The 23,559-nt window shown below is 39.3% G+C and overlaps 1 protein-coding gene across 1 annotated transcript in view; it reads right to left on the reverse strand.

Moving 5' to 3' along the window:
* The window catches only part of DNAH8 (dynein axonemal heavy chain 8), a 414,847-nt gene that overhangs the window by 249,829 nt on the left and 141,459 nt on the right, over positions 1-23,559 (reverse strand). The window contains exons 27-32 of the mRNA XM_004619333.1: positions 14,474-14,670; positions 13,618-13,744; positions 10,875-11,110; positions 8,862-8,966; positions 6,608-6,721; positions 4,282-4,344 (exon numbers count right to left, since the gene is read on the reverse strand). Of these exons, the coding sequence (XP_004619390.1) occupies positions 4,282-4,344; positions 6,608-6,721; positions 8,862-8,966; positions 10,875-11,110; positions 13,618-13,744; positions 14,474-14,670 (842 nt within the window). The remainder of the gene's footprint in view (positions 1-4,281; positions 4,345-6,607; positions 6,722-8,861; positions 8,967-10,874; positions 11,111-13,617; positions 13,745-14,473; positions 14,671-23,559) is intronic.

The raw sequence follows: 23,559 nt of genomic DNA on the forward strand, positions 1-23,559 counted from the left end.
GACCCATAAAGTCACAAATATTTAGTATCTGGCTTTTTACTGTAAAAGTGTTCCAACTTTTGGCATAGGGTGAACTTTGTGTATTCAGAATAATTTTATGTATATATTAACTTATGTGGTGTGGAGCTGCCTCTTTGTGTTTTCTCCTTAAACATATTAAAAACTTTCCTTTTCTATATGTAATTTCAACTCTGGCTATATTAATGAAATTTTGTACATAATTTTTGAATTACCAATGCACTGATTTTCTGAATGATCTTCACTCTTTGTTGAGAAACATATTTGAAAAGCCCTGGTCAGTATAGTATTGCTTTATTAATTAAGCAGAATTGTGTTTGTCATAGAAGACAATGACAAACACAATTCTGCCTAATTAATAAAGCAATAGCTAAGTTGCATTTGTCATGGCTAAGTTGTATTTATCATAGTCTTCTAGCACTGAAGAGCCTGGCAAGCTCCCCGTGGCATATTCGATATGCCAAATACAGTAATAATAACAGGTCTCATTCCCCTGAACCTGAAAGGAGCCTCCAATCATTGGGAAAAACAAATAAGGAGAGGCTGCTAAAATCTCAGGGCTGGGACAAATGGAGACATTACTGGCGCCCACTCAAGTAAATTGATGAACAACAGGATGACAGTGATACAGTGATACTGCTTGCTGTAAAATAACAAATTAATTCAGACCTCTGGTATCTGGAATCTTAAACTCAAACGGTAGCACACACAAATCCTTAGGAACAATGGTGAAACAAAGGATTTAAACTGCTCTGGCAGACAGGGACAGAAGTCTTGGCAAATCACTGAGCTCAAATAAGCTCTCAAGCCTCATCGATGAGGAACTAAAATCAATGTTCCTTATGATGGCCATGGAACTAAGGTAATCACTGGAAGAAAAATTCAATCAACATAAAGATCCTGAATCATATCAATGAGTCTATACAAATGTAATTGAAGGAGTTAAAAATATAATAGCAAGTCACAGCAACAAAGTTTAACATGCAGAGGACCATAACAGTGATATTAAAGACAAAGTACTAGCCATCATTGACAATGAAGTGAAAAAAAGAAAAGTAAATGAATGGAAGAAAATGTAAGATTCTTGAAAGTTAAGAGCAAGAGAAACAATCTTTGAATCATAGGAATATCCTAAGGAGAGAGAAAAGGTAAAGGGGATGGACAGTGGGTAAAAAAAAGAAAACTGAGAACTTTTGTGATATCTTAAGAAAGGCTCCTGCACATATTCAAGAGACCCAAAGAGTTCCAAATAAAATATGCTTGAACAAAAGATCACCAAGATACATAACATTCAAAATGGTGAAAATTGAAAGACAAGGACAAACTACTCAAAGCAGCCAGAGAAGAAAGTACTCAAATATAAAGGAAACAAATAAGAATAGCAACAGACCTTCCATATGACATCTCACAAGCCAGGAAAGAGTGGAATGTCACATTCAAAGTACTGAATAAAAAAAATTCCAGCCTAGAGTCTACTACCCTGCTAAACTCTTATGTAGACTTGAGGGAGGGAGAACATTTTCAGACAAACAAGAGCTGGCATTTGCAACAACTAAATCAATCCTGCAAGAATTACTGAAAGGCTGTTCATAATCAAATTGACTTATGCAAAACAAAACAAAACAAAACAAAACTGTGGTTTCTATTAAAAAAAAAAACTTTGCGCTCCTAAGGTGAAGAACCTTCCATATTGGTGATTTCTGCTCTAGGTTTTATTATTTCCCTCCTTCTTCTACTTTATGGATTTGGTTATTGTTCCTTCTCCAGATTTATGAGACACATGTTTAGTTTTTTCTTAATGTAGGCCTACATTGCTATTCTCCTTAATACAGCTTTTGCTGTTTCCCATGTAAGAGGAGTACTGGCTGCAGCAATCAGGAAAGAAGAACAAATTAAAGGGATCCAAATTGGAGAACAACTCAAATTATCACCATCTGCATATGACATGATGATACACATAGAAGACCCTAAGGAGTCCACAAGAAAGCTTGACTAACAATAAATTAATACAGCAAAGTGGCCAAGTACACAGTAAATACATTCTTATATACAAAGAAAGAATCAGAGGATAAAGCAATCAAGGAGTCTGTCCTATTTAAGATAGTATCCAAAAATATCAAGTACCCAGAAATCAGCTTAAACAAAGGTGTAGGAGATATATACCATGATAGCTTTAAATCACTTAAGAAACAGATGAAGACCTTAGGAACTGGAAATATATCCCTTGTTCATGGATTGGAAAGGATCAATATTATTAAAATGACTATCCTTCCTAAGCTATTAAATATACTCAATGCAATCCTCATCCAAATTCAGGTGGCATTCTTCTAGGATCTTGAAAAGTTAGTATTAAATTTTGTATGGAATCAGAAAAGATTACCAATAGCCAAAACATATTGAAAAAACAAGAAATTTAGAGATATAATGAAATTTAGTAGATATAAATTTATGAAATATATCTACTTTGGAGCTATATTATAAATCTATAGTGATCAAATGGTACTATGTGGTGCTGGAATTAAAGATATATAAACGTATATGTATGTATATATGTATATATATGTGTGTGTATGTACATATATATATATCATGGATATTGTTCCCTCTAAGATTGGTAACAAGACAAGACTGCCCACTCTTACCACTTCAATTCAATATAGTACTGGAAGTACTTGCCATAGCAAGAAAAAGATACCATACCATCCAGAGAGGAAAGGAAGAAATCATGCTAACACTATTTGCAGATGACATGATACTATACTTAGAGAACCCTGAAGGCTCTACAGAAGAGTTCCTAGAAATAATAGGTTTGTATAGCAGAGTGGCGGATTATAAAAAAGTGCATGGCTTTCCTATACACTGTCACTGTCATCCGGTTGCTCATCGATTTGCTTGAGTGGGCACCAGTAATGTCTCCATTGTGAGACTTGTTGTTACTGTTTCTGGCATATTGAATACACCACAAGGTGCTTGCCAGGCTCTGCTGTGCAGGTGGGATACTCTCGGTAGCTTGCTGGGCTCTCCGAGAGGGACAGGGGAATTGAACCCGGGTAGGCTGCATGCAAGGAAAATGCTCTACCCGCTGTGCTATCGCTCCAGTCATTCTTATACACAAATAATAAAAGAAGAAGATACTGAAAAAACAATCCCGTTCACAACAGTGCCTCAGAAAATTAAGTACCTTGGAATCAGCTTAACTACAGAGGTGAAGTACCTATACAAAGAAAACTACAAAACACTTCCTCAAGAAATAAGAGGACCATAGGATATGGAGACACATCTCCTGCTCATGGATCAGGAGGATTAATGTTGTCAAAATGGCAATAGTCCCCAAAGCATTATAGATTCAATACAGTCCCTAGAAGGATACCCATGGCATTTTTCAAAGAAATAGACAAAACACTCATGAAATTCATATGGAGTAATAAACCCTCATGAATAGCCAAATCCTTGGGAAAAAAGAAGATGAGTGGCATCATCTTCTCCCATCTCAAACTGTACTACAAAGTGGTAGTAATTAAAATAGCATGGTACTGGAATACAAACAGACCCGAAGACCAATGGAATAGCGTTGAGTATTTTGACACAGCTTCTCAAGTATATGATCACTTAATCTTTGATGAAGACTAAGAAATGTGAGGTGGAGCAAGGAAAGCCTCTTCAACAAGTGGTTCAGGGAAAACTGGACAGCTACATGCAAAAGAATGAACCCAAACCTCTATCTAATGCCAAGCACAAAAGTCAGCTCAAAGTGGATTAAAGACCTCAACATCAAACCCGATCCATAAGGTACATGGAAGAAAATGTAGGCAGAAGCATCCAAGACATTGAAGCTAAAGGCATCTTGAAGGATGAAACACCACTGACCAAGCAAATGGAAACAAACATATACATTAAACTAAGAAGATTCTGCACCTCAAAAGAAACAGTGACTAAGATACAGAAAGAGCCCACAGAGTGGGAAAAAATATTTACCTGATACCTATCATGTAGGTGCTTAAAATCATGCAATTTGAGATCTAAGCTGCAACCACTGAAACTCTGTAATGTGCCTGTCAAGGTAACAGGTGGGGATGTGGTGAGGCTTGAGGTGGGGAAAGATACGGGAAAACTGGTGGACGGAAATTGACACTGGTGGAGGTATTGGTGTTAAAATTTTATATACCTAAAACTCAGCTATCAATATTAAATCATAGTTATTTAATAAGAATGAAAATAAATAACATCACATTGTCAATATAAAGAAAATAATTTTACTTTTACCTGAAAAATCTGCAGCCTATTGCTAGCTTCTTGGGGTGGTATATTTGGAACCATGGGTCCTTCCTACAAGTGAACAAGATAATCTCCACTTAAATTCTTTTTCTTTTTTGTTTTTTGGGCTACATCCAGCTGTGCTTAAGGCTTACTCCTGGCTCTGTGCTTGGGGATTACTCCTGATGGGACTGGGGGACCATATATGGTAACGGGGTTACAACTGGGTTGACTACTTGCAAGGAAGCACCTTAACCTCTGTTCTTTCTTTCCAGCTCCTCCACTTAAATTCTTAACCAGATATACATTCTCAATTTATTGGATTTATCATTTTCCTTTAAATAAATAAACAATTAAAAAATTGAAATGGTCAAATTTTGTCCTGTACATGAAGTTTTTGCTTTTCCTCTAACAATTTTTGAGATATAGTTCACATGTTATATAATCCACACAATTAGGTTGGTACAAATCAATGTTTTTTATATTCACAGAGCTATACAGCCGTGACTGCAATCATTTTTAGGATCACTTATTCCTTTTTATAAGATTTAACATAGTTTGTGAAGAAACATTTTGTTTATTATGGAAGATTGTTCTAATAAAAATCCCACATTCAGAACAGTCTTGAGGGAAAACAGTTTAGGTCTTAGAATATAAATGGACAGCAAGCATGTGCTCCCCCAAATTTAGAAAAAACGCAGTCAAGTATCTTTAGATGTAGAGGGTAACATAGGCAAAAACTGAATAGGAAATTGTCGAAACTATATTTCGAGGGTGCTTGCTGATCTGCTATGTGAAATATCCCAGTCTCTGCTCTTGCTGCACCCACCGGGCTTTGATGTCCTTACTAGCCTTCTCAGCTGAGGCAGTAGCACTCACGTTGGAAAGCAGTCAGGGAGCAGCATTGTATTGAACAACTGGCCAGACTGTGAGTCCCCAGACAACCCTAAAGCATAGACAGTCCTTGTGTATTTGTTTCCTTTGCATGTCACATGTTTTCTTTTCTCGTTCTCTGCGACTGATGCCCGCTGGACAGGTTGAATGTGCCAGTCCGACTGGCTTTATTGTGGCAAACTTCCACCTCCTGTATGAAGTTTGTCTCATTTCATTTATATTTATAAATGGTGAGGTTGTGGCTGTATATTAAAATAAATGACAGAGTTCTCAGAACAACCTTCTTGTGCTAATTTCTTTTCCTTATGTTTTGTTTGTTTTTATTTTTGTTGTTTTGACCATACCTGGCAGTGCTCAGGGATCATTCCTCATTGTGTTTGGGGGAACATATGTGGCTCTGGACATCAAATTTGGGCCAATGAGTGTAAGACAGGTTCTATACCTCCACTATACTCTCTCCTTGGTGTCCTATCATGAATTGTTTAGCCTAAAGAGCCACACAGTTTGAGTGCTTGGAAGAAGCAGCAGCAGTCTCTGATATCCATGGGTCAAAAAACTAGTTGCAAACAGGATCTCAGATGATCGTGAGTGTTCAAAGCGTGCTAAATTGCAGACCAGAGTAGCAGTATTAACTGAATGACAGAGCAACAAGATGTCAGTTGGCCTAACTGAAAGAGGTACATTTAGTACAGGTTAAAATTTTGCTATATACCTGCCATACAGGTAGCCTGGGGGCGGGGGCGATGATGAGAGGGAAACTGGGACACTGGTGTTGGAAAATAGACACTGGTAGAGAGATGAGTGTTGGAACAATGGACGACTGAAACCTCATTATGAACAGCTTTGTAAGGGTCTACCTCACAGTGATTCAATTAAAAAAATTAAAATGAATAAATTTTAAGATGTTCTGCAAAAGTAGCACCAGCAGTTAACTTATGTTATGAATCCAAACCTACTGTTATCACAAAAATAAAGTAGAATATGTTTAGGGAATATGCCCAACTTCTGAGTTTAACTTAAAACAACCATTTTGGAGTTATTTGTGAGGATGAATGATCAGTAAGACTGATAAAAATGACAATTTGTTATTTAATTTTCAATCACCCTTTAAGACAGTGAAAAAATAGAATCATAAGACCCTGATATTAGGCCCTTACAACCTTCCAATAATTATAATACATTTCTCTTCATGAGAATTTGGACCCTGAAAAAGAGCTTAATCAGACCCTTTGTACATTTTACCATCTCCAAAGCAATAGTCCCTATTAATAGTTAAATTTTCTTTCTTCTTCAAAAATATCTCCTCAAAGAATTCTCCCCTTTTTTGAGAGTTGTAATTATATAGCATCTTGCATACCATACACATTGTATATCTCACTTTCATTATATATAAGCAGAATAAGAAACATTTTAATACGCAACATGAAAATACTCAAATTACCATTTCATATGATTCTGTGAAGTTCACTACATCTTCCTGAAAAACTTCCACAGACTCAAGTAGATCATTCTTGAACTTTGGCTGCAACTGAACCAGTTCATCTTGCACAGAAACCTAGAATTAAACACATTAACACCACAAATACACACACACACACAACATGAGAGATGAGAGTGCAAAAAAGTATTTTAATAAAAACTTTAGTTCTATGCTAGTAAGTTTGCCATCCCACATATGTCTTGTACTAACAAGGGTACCTCTGTGAAGTTGTTAGTAAGGAAAAAAAAGGTACCCATCTAAAACCCAAATGCACCAACAGAAGAAGATGCACATTATTCTATCTCATGACCCAAGAAACAAAGTCATCTTCTCTAATTGCAGTTCGGAAAGGGATTTCTGGCAGACCCAGCTCAGGTCATCAGTACAATTCAAAAATAGGTAACACACTTTTTTAAAAAGCAAAGGATTTAAATTCAGATGTATTCAAAGAAAATATGAAAATTTCCAAAAAGTACATTAAAAGATACTCAACATCTCATTGGCCATTAAAAAAAAGTGTGGTAGTACTTCACAGAAGTTATATTGTATGACCTATATTAAATGTCGAGAAAAGGCAAATCTATATAGATAGAAAGCAGATTAGTAGTTTTCAGGGACTAGGGTGAGGAAGGAAGGGAGAGGTGAAGAAGAGAAGAGGAGTGATAGATATTGGATAAAGGCTTCCTGGCTCCCTCCCTCCCTCCCTCCCTCCCTCCCTCCCTCCCTCCCTCCCTCCCTCCCTCCCTCCCTCCCTCCCTCCCTCCCTCCCTCCCTCCTTCCCTCCCTCCCTCCCTCCCTCCCTCCCTCCCTCCCTCCCTTCCTTCCTTCCTTCCTTCCTTCCTTCCTTCCTTCCTCCCTTCCTCCCTCCCTCCTCCCTCCCTCCCTTCCTCCCTTTCTTCCTTCCTTTCTCCCTCCCTTCCTTCCTTCCTTCCTTCCTTCCTTCCTTCCTTCCTTCCTTCCTCCCTCCCTTGCTCCCTCCCTCCCTTCCTCCCTCCCTCCCTCCCTTCCTTCCTTCCTTCCTTCCTTCCTTCCTTCCTTCCTTCCTTCCATTTCTCATTCCTTCCTTCTTTCCTTGCTTCCTTCCTTTCCTTTTCCCTCCTTCCTTCCTTCCCTCCTTCCTTCCTTCCTTCCTTCCTTCATTCCCTCCTTCCTTCCTTTCCTTCCTTCCTCCATCCTTCCCTCCCTCGTCCCTTCCTTCCTTCCTTCCCTCCTTCCTTCCTTTCCTTACTCCCTTCCCTCCCTTCCTCCCTCCCTTCCTCCCTCCTTCCCCACTCCCTCCTCCTTCTATCCTTCCCTTTCTTCCTCCCTCCCTCCCTCCCTCCCTCCCTCCCTTCCTTCGTTTTTTCGTTCGTTCGTTCCTTCCTTCCCTCCTTCCTCCCTTCCTTCCTTCCTCCTTCCCTCCCTCCCTCCCTCCCTTCCTTCCTTCGTTCCTTCCTTCCCTCCTTCCTTCCTTTTCTTCCTCCCTCCCTCCCTGCCTCCCTTCCTTCCTTCCTTCCTTCCTTCCTTCCTTCCTTCCTTCCTTCCTTCCTTCTTTCCTTCCTTCCTTCCTTCCTTCATTCCTTTCCTCCTTCCTTCCTTTCCTTTCCTTCCTTTCCTTACTCCCTTCCCTCCCTTCCCTTCCTCCCTTCCTCCCTCCTTCCCCACTCCCTTCTCCTTCTATCTTTCCCTCCCTCCCTCCCTCCCTCCCTCCCTCCCTCCCTTCCTCCCTCCCTCCCTCCCTCCCTCCCTTCCTTCCTTCCTTCCTTCCTTCCTTCCTCTCCACTTTTTCTCTCTCCCCCCTCTCTCCTTTCTCTTCTTTCTTCTTTCTCTCTCCTCTTTTTCTCTCCTCTCTCTCCCTTTCTCTCTCTTTCTCTCTCTCTCCCTTCTTCCCTCCCTCTCTTCTTTCTTCTCTTTTTGGTCATTGTGGATTTCAATACAGATACTGAAAGATAATCAGGATTATCTATTACCTACTTTTAATATTCAATTCTTGTCTAACATGATCATTTCCGGCTATTATTGTCATATTTGTCCCTTCTCTATCTCACTTAAGAGTGACTTATTTTTGAAATTATGGAAATGTTTTCAAATTGTTTGATGATTATTTTGCAATTCTGTGCACATACTTAAAAACTCACTGAATTATAAAGTTTTAAATAGTAAATTTATATTATGTTTCAGCAGTTATGAAAAATAACATACACTAACTTTTAATAAGAATTAAATTTGCACTTACAGCTTTGCTCTGCAACTTGTTGAAAGAATACCTCAAGGTATCAACTGCTTCTGACTCTTCTTTGGTTACTTCAACTTCAAATCTGTTTAAAATGGCATAGGCTTCCTGGGAAGTTTGGGTAGAGTTGAGAAACATTACAAGGAAATCAATTGCTACATAATTTAGAGGCTTCTAGAAACATTAGTACATCTTGGAAGACAGCATACTTTCTAAAAGTGGTTCCCAAAATTAAATATGTATGAAAAGCACACCTAGACCACCGCCCCCCCGCCCCCGGCATCGTGTATTGATTCTAGGTCCTCGACACTGAAATCTACATTTAAGAAGCAAGTAATTCTGATGGAAGCATGGTGATCACATTGAGATACTACTATCCTAGAAAATAGCCCTTAGATTCATTTATCCGCCTCTCACTTCTTGAGTTTATACCAGTACTATACAAAGAAGTACTATACACTTCTTGATTTTGTACCAGTACTACTGGTATAGTACCAGTACTATTTCTCCATATTTTATTAAAATACAGGTTGCTATCTATAGGATGGAAAGAAATAATGATGTAGCTAATACTCCCAAGGAAAGAAATATGATTGATTAAATTGATCGGCAATGGATTTTACAAAAATATATACTAAACAATTAAGCCTCAGAAAAGTCTTAAGAAATGAAGAGGTCAGCACCCAAAAGTTCCAAACACCAATATTTTAAGAAATTGGAAAGATATAAAGCTCATGATCTATTAAAAAGTACAAATTCTAAATGGGTCCCCAAAAAATAATATTCATGAGAACTAGTCTATAGAATTCATAGCACTTACCTTGCATGCAACCAACCAGGCTCAATACTGATACCTCATATGGTCCTTCAAGACCCACCAGGAGTGATCACTCAGAATAGAGCCAGGAGTAAGCCCTGAACACTGCAAGTGTGGTCCAAAAATATTTTTTTAAAAACTAAACTTGCCACATGGAAGGATGAATGAGTGGAGGGGGGAGCCCTGAGACAGTGGTGGAGGTAAGAGGACCTTTGGTGAAGATTACAGTGTTGAAGTGTTGTACACATCACACCCAATCATAAATAGCATTGTAAATCATGGTGCTGCAAATAACATAATTCTTCAAAAGAAAAAAAAGTAATGTTCAGTCATGAATATTGGGTACTAAGAAGGGATAAGGTATGCCAATTTCCCAGGTATTGCAGGCAATAGAGGATGAATTATCTACAGATCATTTTTTAAAAACTAATCAAATGACTTAAGAATCTGGTATTTTTCTGATTTCTTAAATGACAGTTTTAGCAACAAGAGCTAGAACTTTTTTATGTATATGTGGGAGCAGGGGTTGGGCATTGTACCACCCCTGGTTGTGCAAAGGGCTTATTCCTGACTCTGCTCAGAGATTACTCCTAACAGTGTGTAGGGGACCGTGTATGGTACTAGGGATTGGACCTGGACTTGGAAGCATGCGAGGCAAGCTCCTTATCTGCTGTGACGTCTCGCTACTCCACGAGTCAGAAATACTAAATAATTGTCATAAAACAATTGTGGTAGATAGAAAACTGGGCTACCCAATATTGTTCATATTCTAATCTCCTGGACCTGTGCATATATTTTCTCAAAGAGCAAAGGGACTTTGCAGTTTTGATCAAGTTTAAGAACTTGAGATCATTGGAAAACTTGCCTATCATCTTGAGACAGATGTGAGCATATGTAATTCTTCTCTGTAACTCTTTGCAATTCTACATAGATCACTCTTCTCTTCTTCTGTAAAATGTGTAAGTTTGGGGAAAAATGATACTGCTTAAACCTAAATATTATTTGCTGTCTAATATTTGTTGTTTATTACTGTTCACCACTGCAGTTGCCAATAGTTGCCTAAAGACTTCAACACCTGTAAGGAGAACTAGGCAGACTGTATCATAAAGTAGATAAAAAAATGTTATTAGAATCTCTTCTTTATTGTTTCTATTTTTAAATAGAGTATTCAAAATAAGAAATAAATTATAATTTCTCACTTCAACTGGTCCCAAAGTCATATCCATTTGAATTTCATTATCACGGATACTTGACAAGGCTTCCATTGCAAATCTCACATCATCTAAATCACGAATAGGTCTAGATAATTTTTTTAAGTACTCATTGATAAATACTATCATGTCCATCATTTTCTTTTTGTATTCTTCATTCAAATATCGACAAAGTAACATCTTCCATGCCTTAGCTTCAATTGATAAGGCCAATTTCATTGGCTCTAATAAAAACAAGAAAAAAGTCAAAATAGAATATAATTTACGTTCTAAAACTATTCATCTACTGTATGTATAATTTTAATATCTATAATGACACTACCCAACTGAATAGTCATAAGCCACATATGACTGCTAAGTATTTGAAAGATAGACAGTGTGAATTAACTAGATTGCAAAGTTAGTATGCTTTGCAGACTTCATTCCTCTGCCCACGGAATATGCAACATAAAGACACTAAAGCCTTGAAAACATTTGGAAATTAGTTCAAATGTCCAAGGTGAACCTCTTTATCTTAGAAGACTTTATTTATTCCCCAATTTTCTTCCAGAGAACCCAACACAACCAAGTGCAATCTATTCTTTTGTTTGTGAAACCCCGCTCTATTTTCACTCTGTCTCATTGACAGGTTTAAAGATTAATATAACTTTTGCCCTGAGCCTGTCCCAGTTCAAGTCTGATCCCTTGCAGACTCATATGACTCTTTTCTTGAGGCTTTGTAATGAGAAAGAGGTAAAGTTAGGTGGATAGGGAAGCAAAAGATTGATTAAATCGGATTAAATAAGAAATGAAAAGTAGAGAAAAGGGTTTCCTTAGCCTCTTATACTGTCTCTGGATCTGTTCCATTCCTTAGACCCAGTTGATCTTGAATTCTGGGACACATTTCCCCTTAGTATAGCTCAGATAGGTTGCTATTCCTTGTAAATAATACAGTCCTACCTGGTCAACTCTATCTTTGAATCCTTGCCCATTATTCTTTTCTCTTCTTACCCCATCTAGGTGTATCAGTATCATCAAAACTGAGATATAATAGATCCCCTTCCAACTTTCGAAAGTAAAACTGAGAGGACTAGAACACTGGGTAAGGTGCAGCTTTTGAGGCTGTGAGGCACTCGCCCATGTACATATTTCTTGTGTTCTTTATTCCTTATACTCAGGCCCCAAACATTCAGCCTGCTTTTTCTTTTCCTTATAACTATTTTTTCCTGTTCCAGGTTTTTAAAATTTCCTTTGGTAGTAATTCCCTCTTGGAGAGTCTGGCAAGCTACTTAGAGTATCTCATCCGCACGGCAGAGCCTGGCAAGCTACCTGTGGCATATTCAATATGCCAAAAACAGTAACAACAAATCTCACAATGGAGACGTTACTGGTGCCCGCTCAAGCAAACTGATGAACAATGGGACAACAGTAGTACAGTGCTACAGTAAAAATTATAGTAAAAGACTTTGAGCAACTCTACTCAAAGTCTTTGTGCATTTATCATTTGAAAATGAAAGAATTTTATATTAGACACTCAAAATATTTTTCTCTAATAGTAAAATAAAAATACAACTTTTAACAAGTAAAAAAAATAAAAATAAATAAAAATTATAGTACTAACCACTATGAAAACAAATAGAAAACTTAAGTTGTACTATTTGGTAGTTTCCAAAACCCCAAAGTTTCTTTTAATTATTGCCCTCGTGTATAGTTTAATTTCTAGCTAAATAATCCCTTTGAATACCTGTGATTCTTTTCCAAGTAAAATTCCTTCTTGATATATTTATAATAGTACTTAATATATATTGACAATGAAATATTAGCAAATAACTACACTGAATATCTCATAAAAATAGTTCATGAAGTAGGTTTTGTCATTATCACCAACAGGAGTGATGGAAGTTAAAGAGATCAAGTAATCTTGGTAATGAAATTTGAGAGCTATGATTAAATTGACTCTGAAAATATCTCTAAAATATACTTAAGGTAGATAATCGATATAAAATAGATCACTCATGTATCTTGACAATAAAATCTTCTCACAAACTAAGAACAAGACTAGCTGTAGGCAATAAGTCACCACAGCTAGTTTTAAAATTAAAATATAAACAAGAACATTAGTTCATGTACTTTTGCAAATCTATTTGTATTGACCGCTTCTTTCTGAATGCCAGCCAGACAGGAGGGACTCACTCAGTAAGCCTGTCTCTAAGTGCCAATTAATCAACATGGTCTCACATGAGTAAGCATCTTTCTGTTGATGGTGTTGACCAAATTTTCACTCACAGTCCTTGTATGCCACGTTGCTCAGACACACTGTAAGAGATCCGTTTTCTGCTCTACTGGGAATAACTGCTGAGCAAAGCTTTTCTTCACTATAGTAAGCAATAAAAGTTAGCTTGCTCATAGTATTTCTACTATTAAGTGGTTGCCTTATCATCCCTTCACACTCTAATCCCTTCATACTCTTCATACCCAAAGTGAATAAACTTCTCAAGAAACCTCAGACTTAGGTTTTTTCCATGTAAACAATCCCAGTAGTTTTATTATTTGACAATGGAGGAACAATTGTGTATTAAGTGTGTTATGCAACCTTGGAATGATATTGAATATGTATGTTAACATGAATTTTTTACACAAGAACAAAATTGGTGGTCCAGAAATATTTAATATATTGATTCAAGGTTGCTTATACTTAGATGACAAATTTTATGTGAAAGTAGAGATAGTTTACATAATATTTTAAAAATACCTGTATGCAATTCAAGTGCTCCTACAACAATAATAGGCTTCAACTCTTCAATCTCTTGTTCAAAAGTAGCGTAGTGTAGAATTTCTGATCGAATTTCAGTCAGAGAGGGGTTGTTAGCCAAAAATTCCTGTGGTAAGTAAAGATAATTTATTTGTTTATTCCCTTTAGTTATTTTTTGTGGGCTTTTGTTGGTTGGGTTTTATTTGAGCCATACCTGGTGGTAGTGAGGGTTTACTCCTAGTTCTGTGCTCTCACGGATCTAGTGGGGCTTGTGGGGCCTTGGGAACCCTATAGGGTCTCATGTATACACCTATCTCTCTGGAACAATAAATGTTTTCTTTCCTTTTTGATGGAATCTTAAACTTAGAATTCAACATTAGAAAACTCCATTTGCTTACATAGTTTTAAATTTATATGTGCCATCAGGCCTGTAGCTCAGCAAAGAAAAGGGATGAACTAGGTGCACTGAAAAATTGAGGCTCTGAGGAGAACTTCACAGGTAAGCTAACATGAATGAGTGTTAGAACTCGTTTCCTTGAGTCTCTAGTCAAAAATACAGTTGAGTCTATGTAAGGGTGACAGAGCCATGGAATACCTAGCCTTTGGACAGTTTCTGTAACATAATTGGTACCCAATTGTTGGCATGAAGTTAAGTAAAATCAATCTGCGATGCATGAGAATTATGTCAGAGAATCCATGTGCGAGTGACCCAAGGTACAGGGTACTAGGCACTGAGAGATTCTTGACCTCTGCTCATGAGAACCTATCATTGTCACTGACATTTTTCTGGTCCTCCCACAATAAATCAGAGATTAAAGTTAAAACCCAAATTGCATCACAGATGAGAATAACCCACCTTCACTTTCACTTCCCGGTCCTCTGTCCAGAGCGTCTTGTACTTTTGAAAGTCCTGCAAGGCCTCTTGAGCGACCTTCCTTAGGGAGTTCACAGAGGAAGAAAGGAGGAGAACCAACTTGGAAATATCCTTGTGCTCTGCTACACCCGGGTAAAAATTCTTCAGTTTCCTTGCAGGAATAATTTCTTCAAATGATTCTGAAAAAAGTAGTTTTAGATTATTTTATACTGCAGATAATTTCTATAATCAACTTTAACTGTTACAATTTTAATATTTATAAACTATTTTCAAGTTCTATTTTCTTTTTCATGATAAAAATTTTATTTTAAATTTAATATTACTTCATTTTAAGGCCACATTCAGCTGTGCTCAGGGATACTCCCAAGTTCTGTGATCAGATAACACTCCTGGGGGGCACTATTGGGATGTATGTGGTGCCAGAGGTCAATCCAGGGCCAGATGCATGCTAAGTAAGCACCTTAATGGCTGTACTGTCTCTCTGGCCCAATTTTAGTTATTTGTTGTTGTTGTTGTTGGTTGTTTGTTTGTTTTGTTTTGTTTGCTTTTTAGGTCATATCTGGTGATGCGAAGGAGTTACTCCTGGCTCATGCACTCAGGAATTATCCCTGGCGGTGCTCAGGGGACCTTATGAGATGCTGGAAATCGAACCCAGGTCGGCCACCTGCAAGACAAATGCCCTGCCTGCTGTGCTATCTCTCCAGTCCCAAATTTTAGTTTTTGAATTGAGGTATCAGTTACAATAGTATCGAAGCCATTATTTTATAACTTCAGAATATCCTATCAGGCCCTACACCACTATTTCAAATTTCCTCCACCATTTTCCCATTGCTTCACCCCCTTCCCCGCCTCTTCTCTTGATCATGTCTCAGATTTGTTTCTAATGAGGACTTCTAAATCCCTTTTTAATTCTTTATCCCTTTAAAAACAGACCTGAAAACCAATGAAACAGAGTTGAATATCCTGTCACAGAACCCCAAATATATGGCCATGTAATCTTTGACAAAGAAGCAAAGTGGAACAAGAAAAGCCTCTTCATCAAGTGGTGCTGGGAAAACTGGATAGCTACGTGCAAAAAATGAACTCTGACCTCTGTCTAATGCCAGGCACAAAAGTCAGATCAAAGTGGATTAAAGACCTCAATATCATACATGAATCTATAAGGTTCATAGAAGAAAATGTACACAGAATTCTCCATGACATTGAAGCTAAAAGCATCTTTAAGGACAAAAGAGCACTGACCATGCAAGTGGAAGCAAACATAAACAAATGGGACTACATCCAACTAAGAAGCTTCTGCACTTCAAAAGAAACTGTCACTGTCACTGTCACTGTCATCCGTTGCTCATCGATTTGTTCGAGCGGGCACCAGTAACGTCTCTCATTGAGAGACTTATTGTTACTGTTTTGGCATATCCAATACGCACGGGTAGCTTGCCAGGGTCTGCCGCGCGGGCTCAATACTCTCGGGAGCTTGCTGGGCTCTCCAAGAGGGGTGGAGGAATCGAACTCAGGTCAGCTGCGTGAAAGGCGAAAGCCCAACCTCTGTGCTATTGCTCCAGCCCATACAATAACAATAACAATATACTGCAGATATTTAAAATTAATAATACATGGGGGCCAGAGCGAATAGCAGAGCAGGCAGGACACTTGCCTTGCACAGGCAGACCTATGCTCAACCCCTGGCATCTCATATGGCCCCTCGAGCCCACCGGAAGTGATCCCTGAGCACAGACCCATGAGTGAGCCCTTAGCACTTAATTAACGAAACTAAATACTATAGAAAAAGGGACTGGAAAAATAGCTCAAAGAGCTTTAGAGCATGTTTTACATGAGGGAGGGAGAGGAAAATATGACAGCAGATACCACATGGTCCTCCAAAGACTGCTAGGAGTGACCCTTGAGTACTGAGCCAAGAAGTAGCACTCCCAGGCAGGCGTAGTCAAAAATAATATGGTATGATGTCCATTGGGCAGGTGATAAAAGGGGTTGCTTTTCTTATACAATTCCAATCAACTAGTTCAAACGCATCCATTGAGGAAACAAAGTCAAAATAAGTTTATTTCTCTCTTAAGTCACATTAATAGCACACTATGGGGCATGGGAGACAGCTCACAGGGTGGAAGCACATATCTTAGTGCATAAGCCTCACATTTGATTTCCAGCACTGTATGCCCCACAAGCATTGCCAACTAAATTCACTGCTGGGAATGGAGAAACTGTCTTATATCCAATTAAATATAATTGGGGCAGAGGAGCAGTTGGGGAGGTAGCGGGAGAGAAACTGGGGACACTGATTGCGGGAAATGTACACTGGTGAAGAGTTGGGTATTGGAGCACTACATGACTGAAGCCCAATCATGTAACTGTACCTCCCCATCATTCAGTGGAGTTAAGAGTCGCAGGTCGGGCATTTGCTTGAACACAGCTGACCAGATTCAACCCTCAGCACTTCACGTGGTCCCCTGAGCCTTCTGGGAGTGGTGATCCCTGAGTGCAGAGTCAGGAGTAACCCCCGAGCATCTGTCTTTGGAGGTGCCCAAAAACCAAAATTAAAAATAAAAAATAAACTCACTACTGAGCAAGTAAGACTTGTAAATATTGGAGGTGACCTTGATGCCACTTGGGTGAGAAATTATGGATTTGGAAGTAAGAAGGCTGTTTTGAAAAGCTAAACTACATCAAGAAAGACAAGCTCAGGAAAATCTATTTATTTTTTAATTGATTTATTTTGGCTTTTTGGACACACCCGGCAAAGCTCAGGGGTGTTACTCCTGACTTTGCACGCAGGAACCACCCCCAGCGGTGCCCAGGGGACCACATGGGATGCTGGGAATCAAACCCAGGTCAGCTGCATGCAAGGCGAATGACCCACCCGCTGTACCATCGCTCCAGCACCCCCAAGCTCAGGAAGCTTTAAAAACAGGAAGATTTAAAAACAGCATGGATGGGGCTGGAGCGATAGCACAGCAGGTAGGGCGCCTGCCCTGCATGCAGCCAACCCGGGTTCAATTCCCAGCATCCCATACGGTCCCCCAAGCACTGCCGGGGGCGATCCCCAAGTGCAGAGCCAGGAGTGACCCCTACGCATCACTGGGTGTGACCCAAAAAGAAAAAATAAATAAAAATAAAAACAGGATGGTGATGGGGGCAGAGAGAGAGAGAGAGAGAGAGAACTTAGCAAGTAAGGCACTGGTCTTGCACGTGCCTAACCTGGGTTCAATCCCCAGCATCCCATATGGACCCCTGAACCTTGCTAATATAATTCCTGGATGCAGAGCCAGGAGTAAGTCCTGAGCACAAGATGTGCCTCCCAAACAAAACAAAGAAAACGGAAGAGCTTAATCTTACTACTCTCAATTGAAACAGCATGTGATATTCACATAACATGACCCAGAACTCCTGCTATTCACTCACTTCAAGATATAATCCCAAATTCAGAATATGTCTTTAATTCTAAACTGCCTGTTTCAAAAGAAACAGTGACCAAAATACAGAAAGAGCCCAGAGAATGGGAAAGAATATTTACCCAATACCCATCTGATAAGTGATTAATACCCAGGATATACAAGACACCAGTAGAATTGTATAAGATAAAACCCTCAACCCCATCAAAAAATGGGGAGAAGAAATGAACAGAAGTTTCCTCAAAAAAAAAAATACAAATGGCCAAAAGGCACATGAAAAAATGCTCGACATCCCTAGTCATCAGGGAGATGCAAATCAGAACAACAATGAGATATCATCTCACACCACAGAGACTGGCACACATTCAAAAGAACAAAAGCAACCTGTGCTGGCATGGATGTGGGGAAAAAAGGGATGCTTCTTCACAGTTGGTGGGAATGCCGACTGGTCCAGCCTTTCTGGAAAACAATATGGACAGTCCTTCAAAAACTAGATATTGAGCTTCCATATGACCCCACAATACCACTTCTGGGAATATATCCCAAGGATGCAAAAAAGCACAGTAGAAATGACATCTGTACCTATACATTCATTGCAGCACTGTTCACAATAGCCAAAATATGGAAACAACCCAAGTGCCCTAAAACAGATGACTGGCTAAAGAAACTTTGGTACATCTACAGAGTGGAATACTATACAGCTGTTAGGAGAGATGAAGTCATGAAATTTTCCTATAAATGGATAGACATGGAGAGTATCATGCTAAGTGAAATGAGTCAGAAAGAGAGGGACAGACATAGAAGGATTGCACTCCTTTGTGGAGTATAGAATAACATCACATGAGGCTGACACCCAAGGACAGTAGATACAAGGGCCAGAGGGATTGCCCCATAGCTGGAAGACTGCTTCATGAGTGGAGGGGAGAGGGCAGCTGGAATAGAGAAGGAATCACTAAGAAAATGATGGCTGGAGGAACTGGTTGGGATGGGAGATGCATGCCGAAAATAGATAATGGACCAAACATGATGACCTCTCAGTGTCTGTGTTGCAAGCTGTAATGCCCAAAAGTAGAGAAAGAGTATAGGGAATATTGTCTGCCATGGAGACAGGGGGAGGGTGTGAAAGGGGGGTTATACCCGAGATTTTGGTGGTGGGGAATGTGCACTGGTGGAGGGATGGGTGTGTGATAATTGTGATATTGTAACCCAAACATGAAAGCTTGTAACTATCTCACGGTGATTCAATAAAATTTTTAAAAATTTTTAAAATTCTTTATCCCTCCATATGAGGGAGATCTTTCACTTTCTGATTCACTTCAGTCAGCATAACACCCTCCAATTCATGCAAGTTATAGCAAATTGCAGAATGTTATCATTTCTGACAGCTGAATGGTATTTTTTTCTGTTTCGCTTTGTTTTGTTTCATTTCATTTTGCACCACACCTGGAAGTCCTAGAGGCTACTCCCAGCGATACTCAGAAGATGGTGCAATGCCAGGAATTGAACTCAGGCCTATTGCATGCAAAAAATGGATTCCAGCCCTTCAAGCCATTGCCCTGGCCCCTTGAGAGAATCTTAAAGACTCTCTCTCGGACTAATTAAGAACTATTCTCTTGTTATGTTCACTTGTGCTTACTAGACTTTTGGGTAAGCAGATTTTGATTTTTTTTAATGTGGAAAAACTGTTATATCAAAAAGAAAATAAAAAGACACCAATTAGAATATCTTTTATTTTTTTAAAGACATCCAAAGAAAAGGCCAAAAGAGGTGAAATCCCTACTCTAAGGGTGGTTAGGGGAAAGGCACCACATTTGTTACCCTAAAGACCATAAGCCACTTATTAAATCTTTATTTATTTATTTTTGCTTTTTGGGTCACACCTGGCGATGCACAGGGGTTACTCCTGGCTCTGCACTCAGGAATTACTCCTGGCGGTGCTCAGGGGACCATATGGGATGCTGAGAATCGAACCTGGGTTGACTGCGTGCAAGGAAAACACCCTACCCACTGTGTTATTGCTCCAGCCCCCCACTTATTGAATCTTTACAGAAAAAATAGAGAAACAATATATGTTCATCTTCAGCTCAGCATCCCTTATAGAGAAATCATGCAATCAGTAGGCATCACCAGAAATGTCTCTTGCTCAAACCTGACTGCGTATGCCTCAATAAACATTCTCCAGTTGCCTCCTTCAAGTAGAGCCCATACAGATTCTTTGGCATGTCCCTATTAGTGCTTTATTTTTTAAAATATAATTTGGTAAAAATAAAATTAAAGCATGAGATTTCACGGAATTCCAAATTTCCAGCTCCTCTTTCCAAAGTAGTATTAGAGGCCCCAAATTCTTGTCTGGTACCACAGGGCTGAGGCTGAGTGGAGTCTAATGGGACATTCCTGTTGAATCTGTGGCAGTCTTTCTTAAAAATAATTTCCTTACTTTTAATCACCATAATTACAGAGTAACAAAGTATTCATTATTAATTTCAGGCATTCAATGTTCCATTACCTTCACTAACATCCACTTCCCGCCATCAACGTTCCCAGTTTCTCTCCCATACCTCAACCTGCTTCCAGAGCAAGAACTCTCCCCTCCACCATTGTCCTGATGTTCCCTTCCCTATCCCCTGCCACCACCCCCATTACAAATTGGCAAACTTCCCACTCAAAAATAATTCCCCCAGTTTTTTCATACCCCACATATGAGAGAGATCATTCTGTGTCCCTCCCTCTACATCTGACTAACTTCACTCAACTTGATACTCTGATTCATCCACTTTGCAGTAAATTGCATGAATTTATATTTTGTGGGGGTTTTTGTTTTGTTTTGGGGCCACACCTGCTGGTTCTCAGAATACTCCTGTCTATGAGGTCAGGGATCACTCCAGGTGGGCTTGGGGAACCTTATGAAGCATGAGGGATCAAGCTTGGGTCAGCCCCATGCAAGGCCAACACCTGCTGTGCTTGGGCCTCAGAATTTAACTTTTCTTACTTCCAAGCATTGTGTATATCTGTCATAGTTTCTTTACCTAGTCTTCTGTCCTTGAGCATCTAGACTGTTACAGATTTTGGCTATTGAGAATAGTGCTACAATGAACACTCTTTGTCTTTTCTGGAATTCCTAGGTCCTACTGAAGCTCAGTTGCTAGTATTTTGAATAATGACCGTGTTGACTTCCAACAAGGCCGTATCAATCAACATTCACACCAGTAGGGAATGGGGACCCCTTTTCCTCCACACCCTCCCCAGCACTGGCTGTTGATACTCTTTGTGATGAATTGTAGGATCTCTGGTGTGAAGTGGTATCTCCTTGTTGTTTTGATTTGTATGTCCCTGATGTTTAGTGCAATCCCATCAATGGTCAACATCCAGAGACTTAAAAGCAAACTCTCAGAAGCGCGTGGCCGCAAGCGGCCGCGCAATGTCTTTCGCCTACTTCTCCCTCTAGGAGAAACTGGCAATCTTCTGAGAGTTTCCTGCCCTCATGGGACAGCCTTGCAAGCTCCCAATGGTGTATTCATATGCAAAATCCAGTAACAAGCTGGATCTCATTCCCCGGACCCTGATGAGCCCCCAGTGCAACATCATTAGGAGGGCCAAGTCGAAATAGACTTCTAAGATCTCAGGGAAAGGACGAAATGAGATATTACTGAGCCCGCCCGAGAAATCAGTGATTAACGGGATATTGTGATTGTGATTGTGATGTTTAGTGATACAGAAATTTTTTTGTATGCCTTTTGATCATTTGTTTTTCTTCTTTGAGAAAGTTTTTGTTAATCTCTTCTCATTTTTAAATGTGATAAGATTTTTTTCTTGTAGGGTTTTGCCAGTGCTTTATATACTTTGGATATTAAGCCTTTGTTGGATGAATGGTGGGTAAAAATATTTTCCAAGTTTGTGAGTTGTGTTTGTTTTCTGGTCACCCTTCTCAAATAAATCCTTCGAGGTGCAGAAGCTCCTTAATTTAATGTAATCTTGTTTGTTTATCACTGCATCCACTTGCTTGGTCAGTGGCATTTCATCCTTAAAGATGTCTCCAGCTTTAATGTCATGGAGAGCTCTGCCTGCATTTTCCTGTTTATAACTTTATCTTTTCTAACAGCTTCATAGTATTCCATTGTATAGATGTACTAAAGTTTCTTTAACCAGTCATCTGTTCTCGGGCACTCGGGTTTTTTCCAGATTCTGGCTATTGTAAACAGTGCAGCAATGAGCATATAAGTGCAGATGTCATTTCTACTGTACTTTTTTGCATCTCTGGGATATATTCCCAGAAGTGATATTGCTGGGTCAAATGGGAGCTCAATGTTGAGAAACATTCATATTGTTTTCCAAAAAGCTGGACCAGTCAACATTCCCACCAGCCGTGAATTTCTCTCCACATCCACGCCAACACCAGTTGCTTTTGTTCTTTTGGATGTGTGCCAGTCTCTGTGGTGTGAGATGATATCTCATTGTTGTTTTGATCTACATATTCCTGATGATTAATGATGTAGAACATTTTTTCATGTGCCTTTTGGCTATTCAGATTTCTTCTTTGAGATAGTTTCTGTTTACGAGGAAATAGAAACACATCCCCTGCTCGTGGAGAAACTAGCAAGCTACTGAGAACTTCTTGCCCACGTGGGACAGCCTCGCAAGCTTCCCATGGTGTATGCATATGCCAAAGCCAGTAACCAGCTGAATCTCATTCCCCTGACCCTGAAAGAGCCCCCAATGTGGCATTGTTGGGAAGGCCGAGAAAAGAGAGACTTCTAAAATCTCAGGGATAGGACGAATGGAGAGGTTACTGAGACCACTCAAGCAACTCGACAATCAACGGAATTTCGTGATTCGTGATTGAAACAAAGACAGATATGCAGACCAATGGAATAGGGCTGAATATCCTCACACACATCCTCAAAATATGATCACCTAATCTTTGATAAGAAGCATAAAGTGGAGCAGGAAAAACCTCTTTAACAAATGGTACTCGCAAAACCGAACAGCTACATGTGAAAACCTGGGCTCAGACTTCTGTATAACACCATGCACAGAAATCAGATCAAAATGGATTAAAGATCTCAACATCAGACCAGAATCCATAAGGTACATTGAAGAAAAGGCTGCAAAAACCCTCCACAACATTGAAGCTAAAGGTATCTTCAAAGATGACACCCCACTGAAACAGTGGAAACAGAGATAAACAAATGAGATTATCTTCACAAAGATAGCACCTCAAAAGAAACAGTGACCATAATACGAAGACAGATTACAGAATGGGAAAGGATATTCATCCAATACCCCTCTGATAAACGGTTGATATCAAGGATGTACAAGGCACTGGTTAAACTCTACAAGAAGAAAACATCCAACCCCATCTCACGGACTCTTTAATTTAGTCAATATTAAACTAAACTAGGACCAGAGCATTAGTACAGCAGGTAGAGCACTTGCCTTGCATGAAGCCCATCCAGGTTCAATATCCAGCACTCCATAATGTCTCCCAAGTCCCACCAGGAGTGATCCCTGGGCACAGAGTCAGGAATAAGCCCTGAACGTTGCCAGGTGTTACCCCAAAACAAACAAATAAGAAATAAGACAACAAAAAATAAGAAAACAAATTCCAGCTTATTAATTTTTGCCTTAGTAGCTCTACTCTTTTTATTCCAGAGACGTATTCCA

This window comes from Sorex araneus, chromosome 5, assembly GCF_027595985.1.
Source record: "Sorex araneus isolate mSorAra2 chromosome 5, mSorAra2.pri, whole genome shotgun sequence".
Classification (NCBI taxonomy): domain Eukaryota; kingdom Metazoa; phylum Chordata; class Mammalia; order Eulipotyphla; family Soricidae; genus Sorex; species Sorex araneus.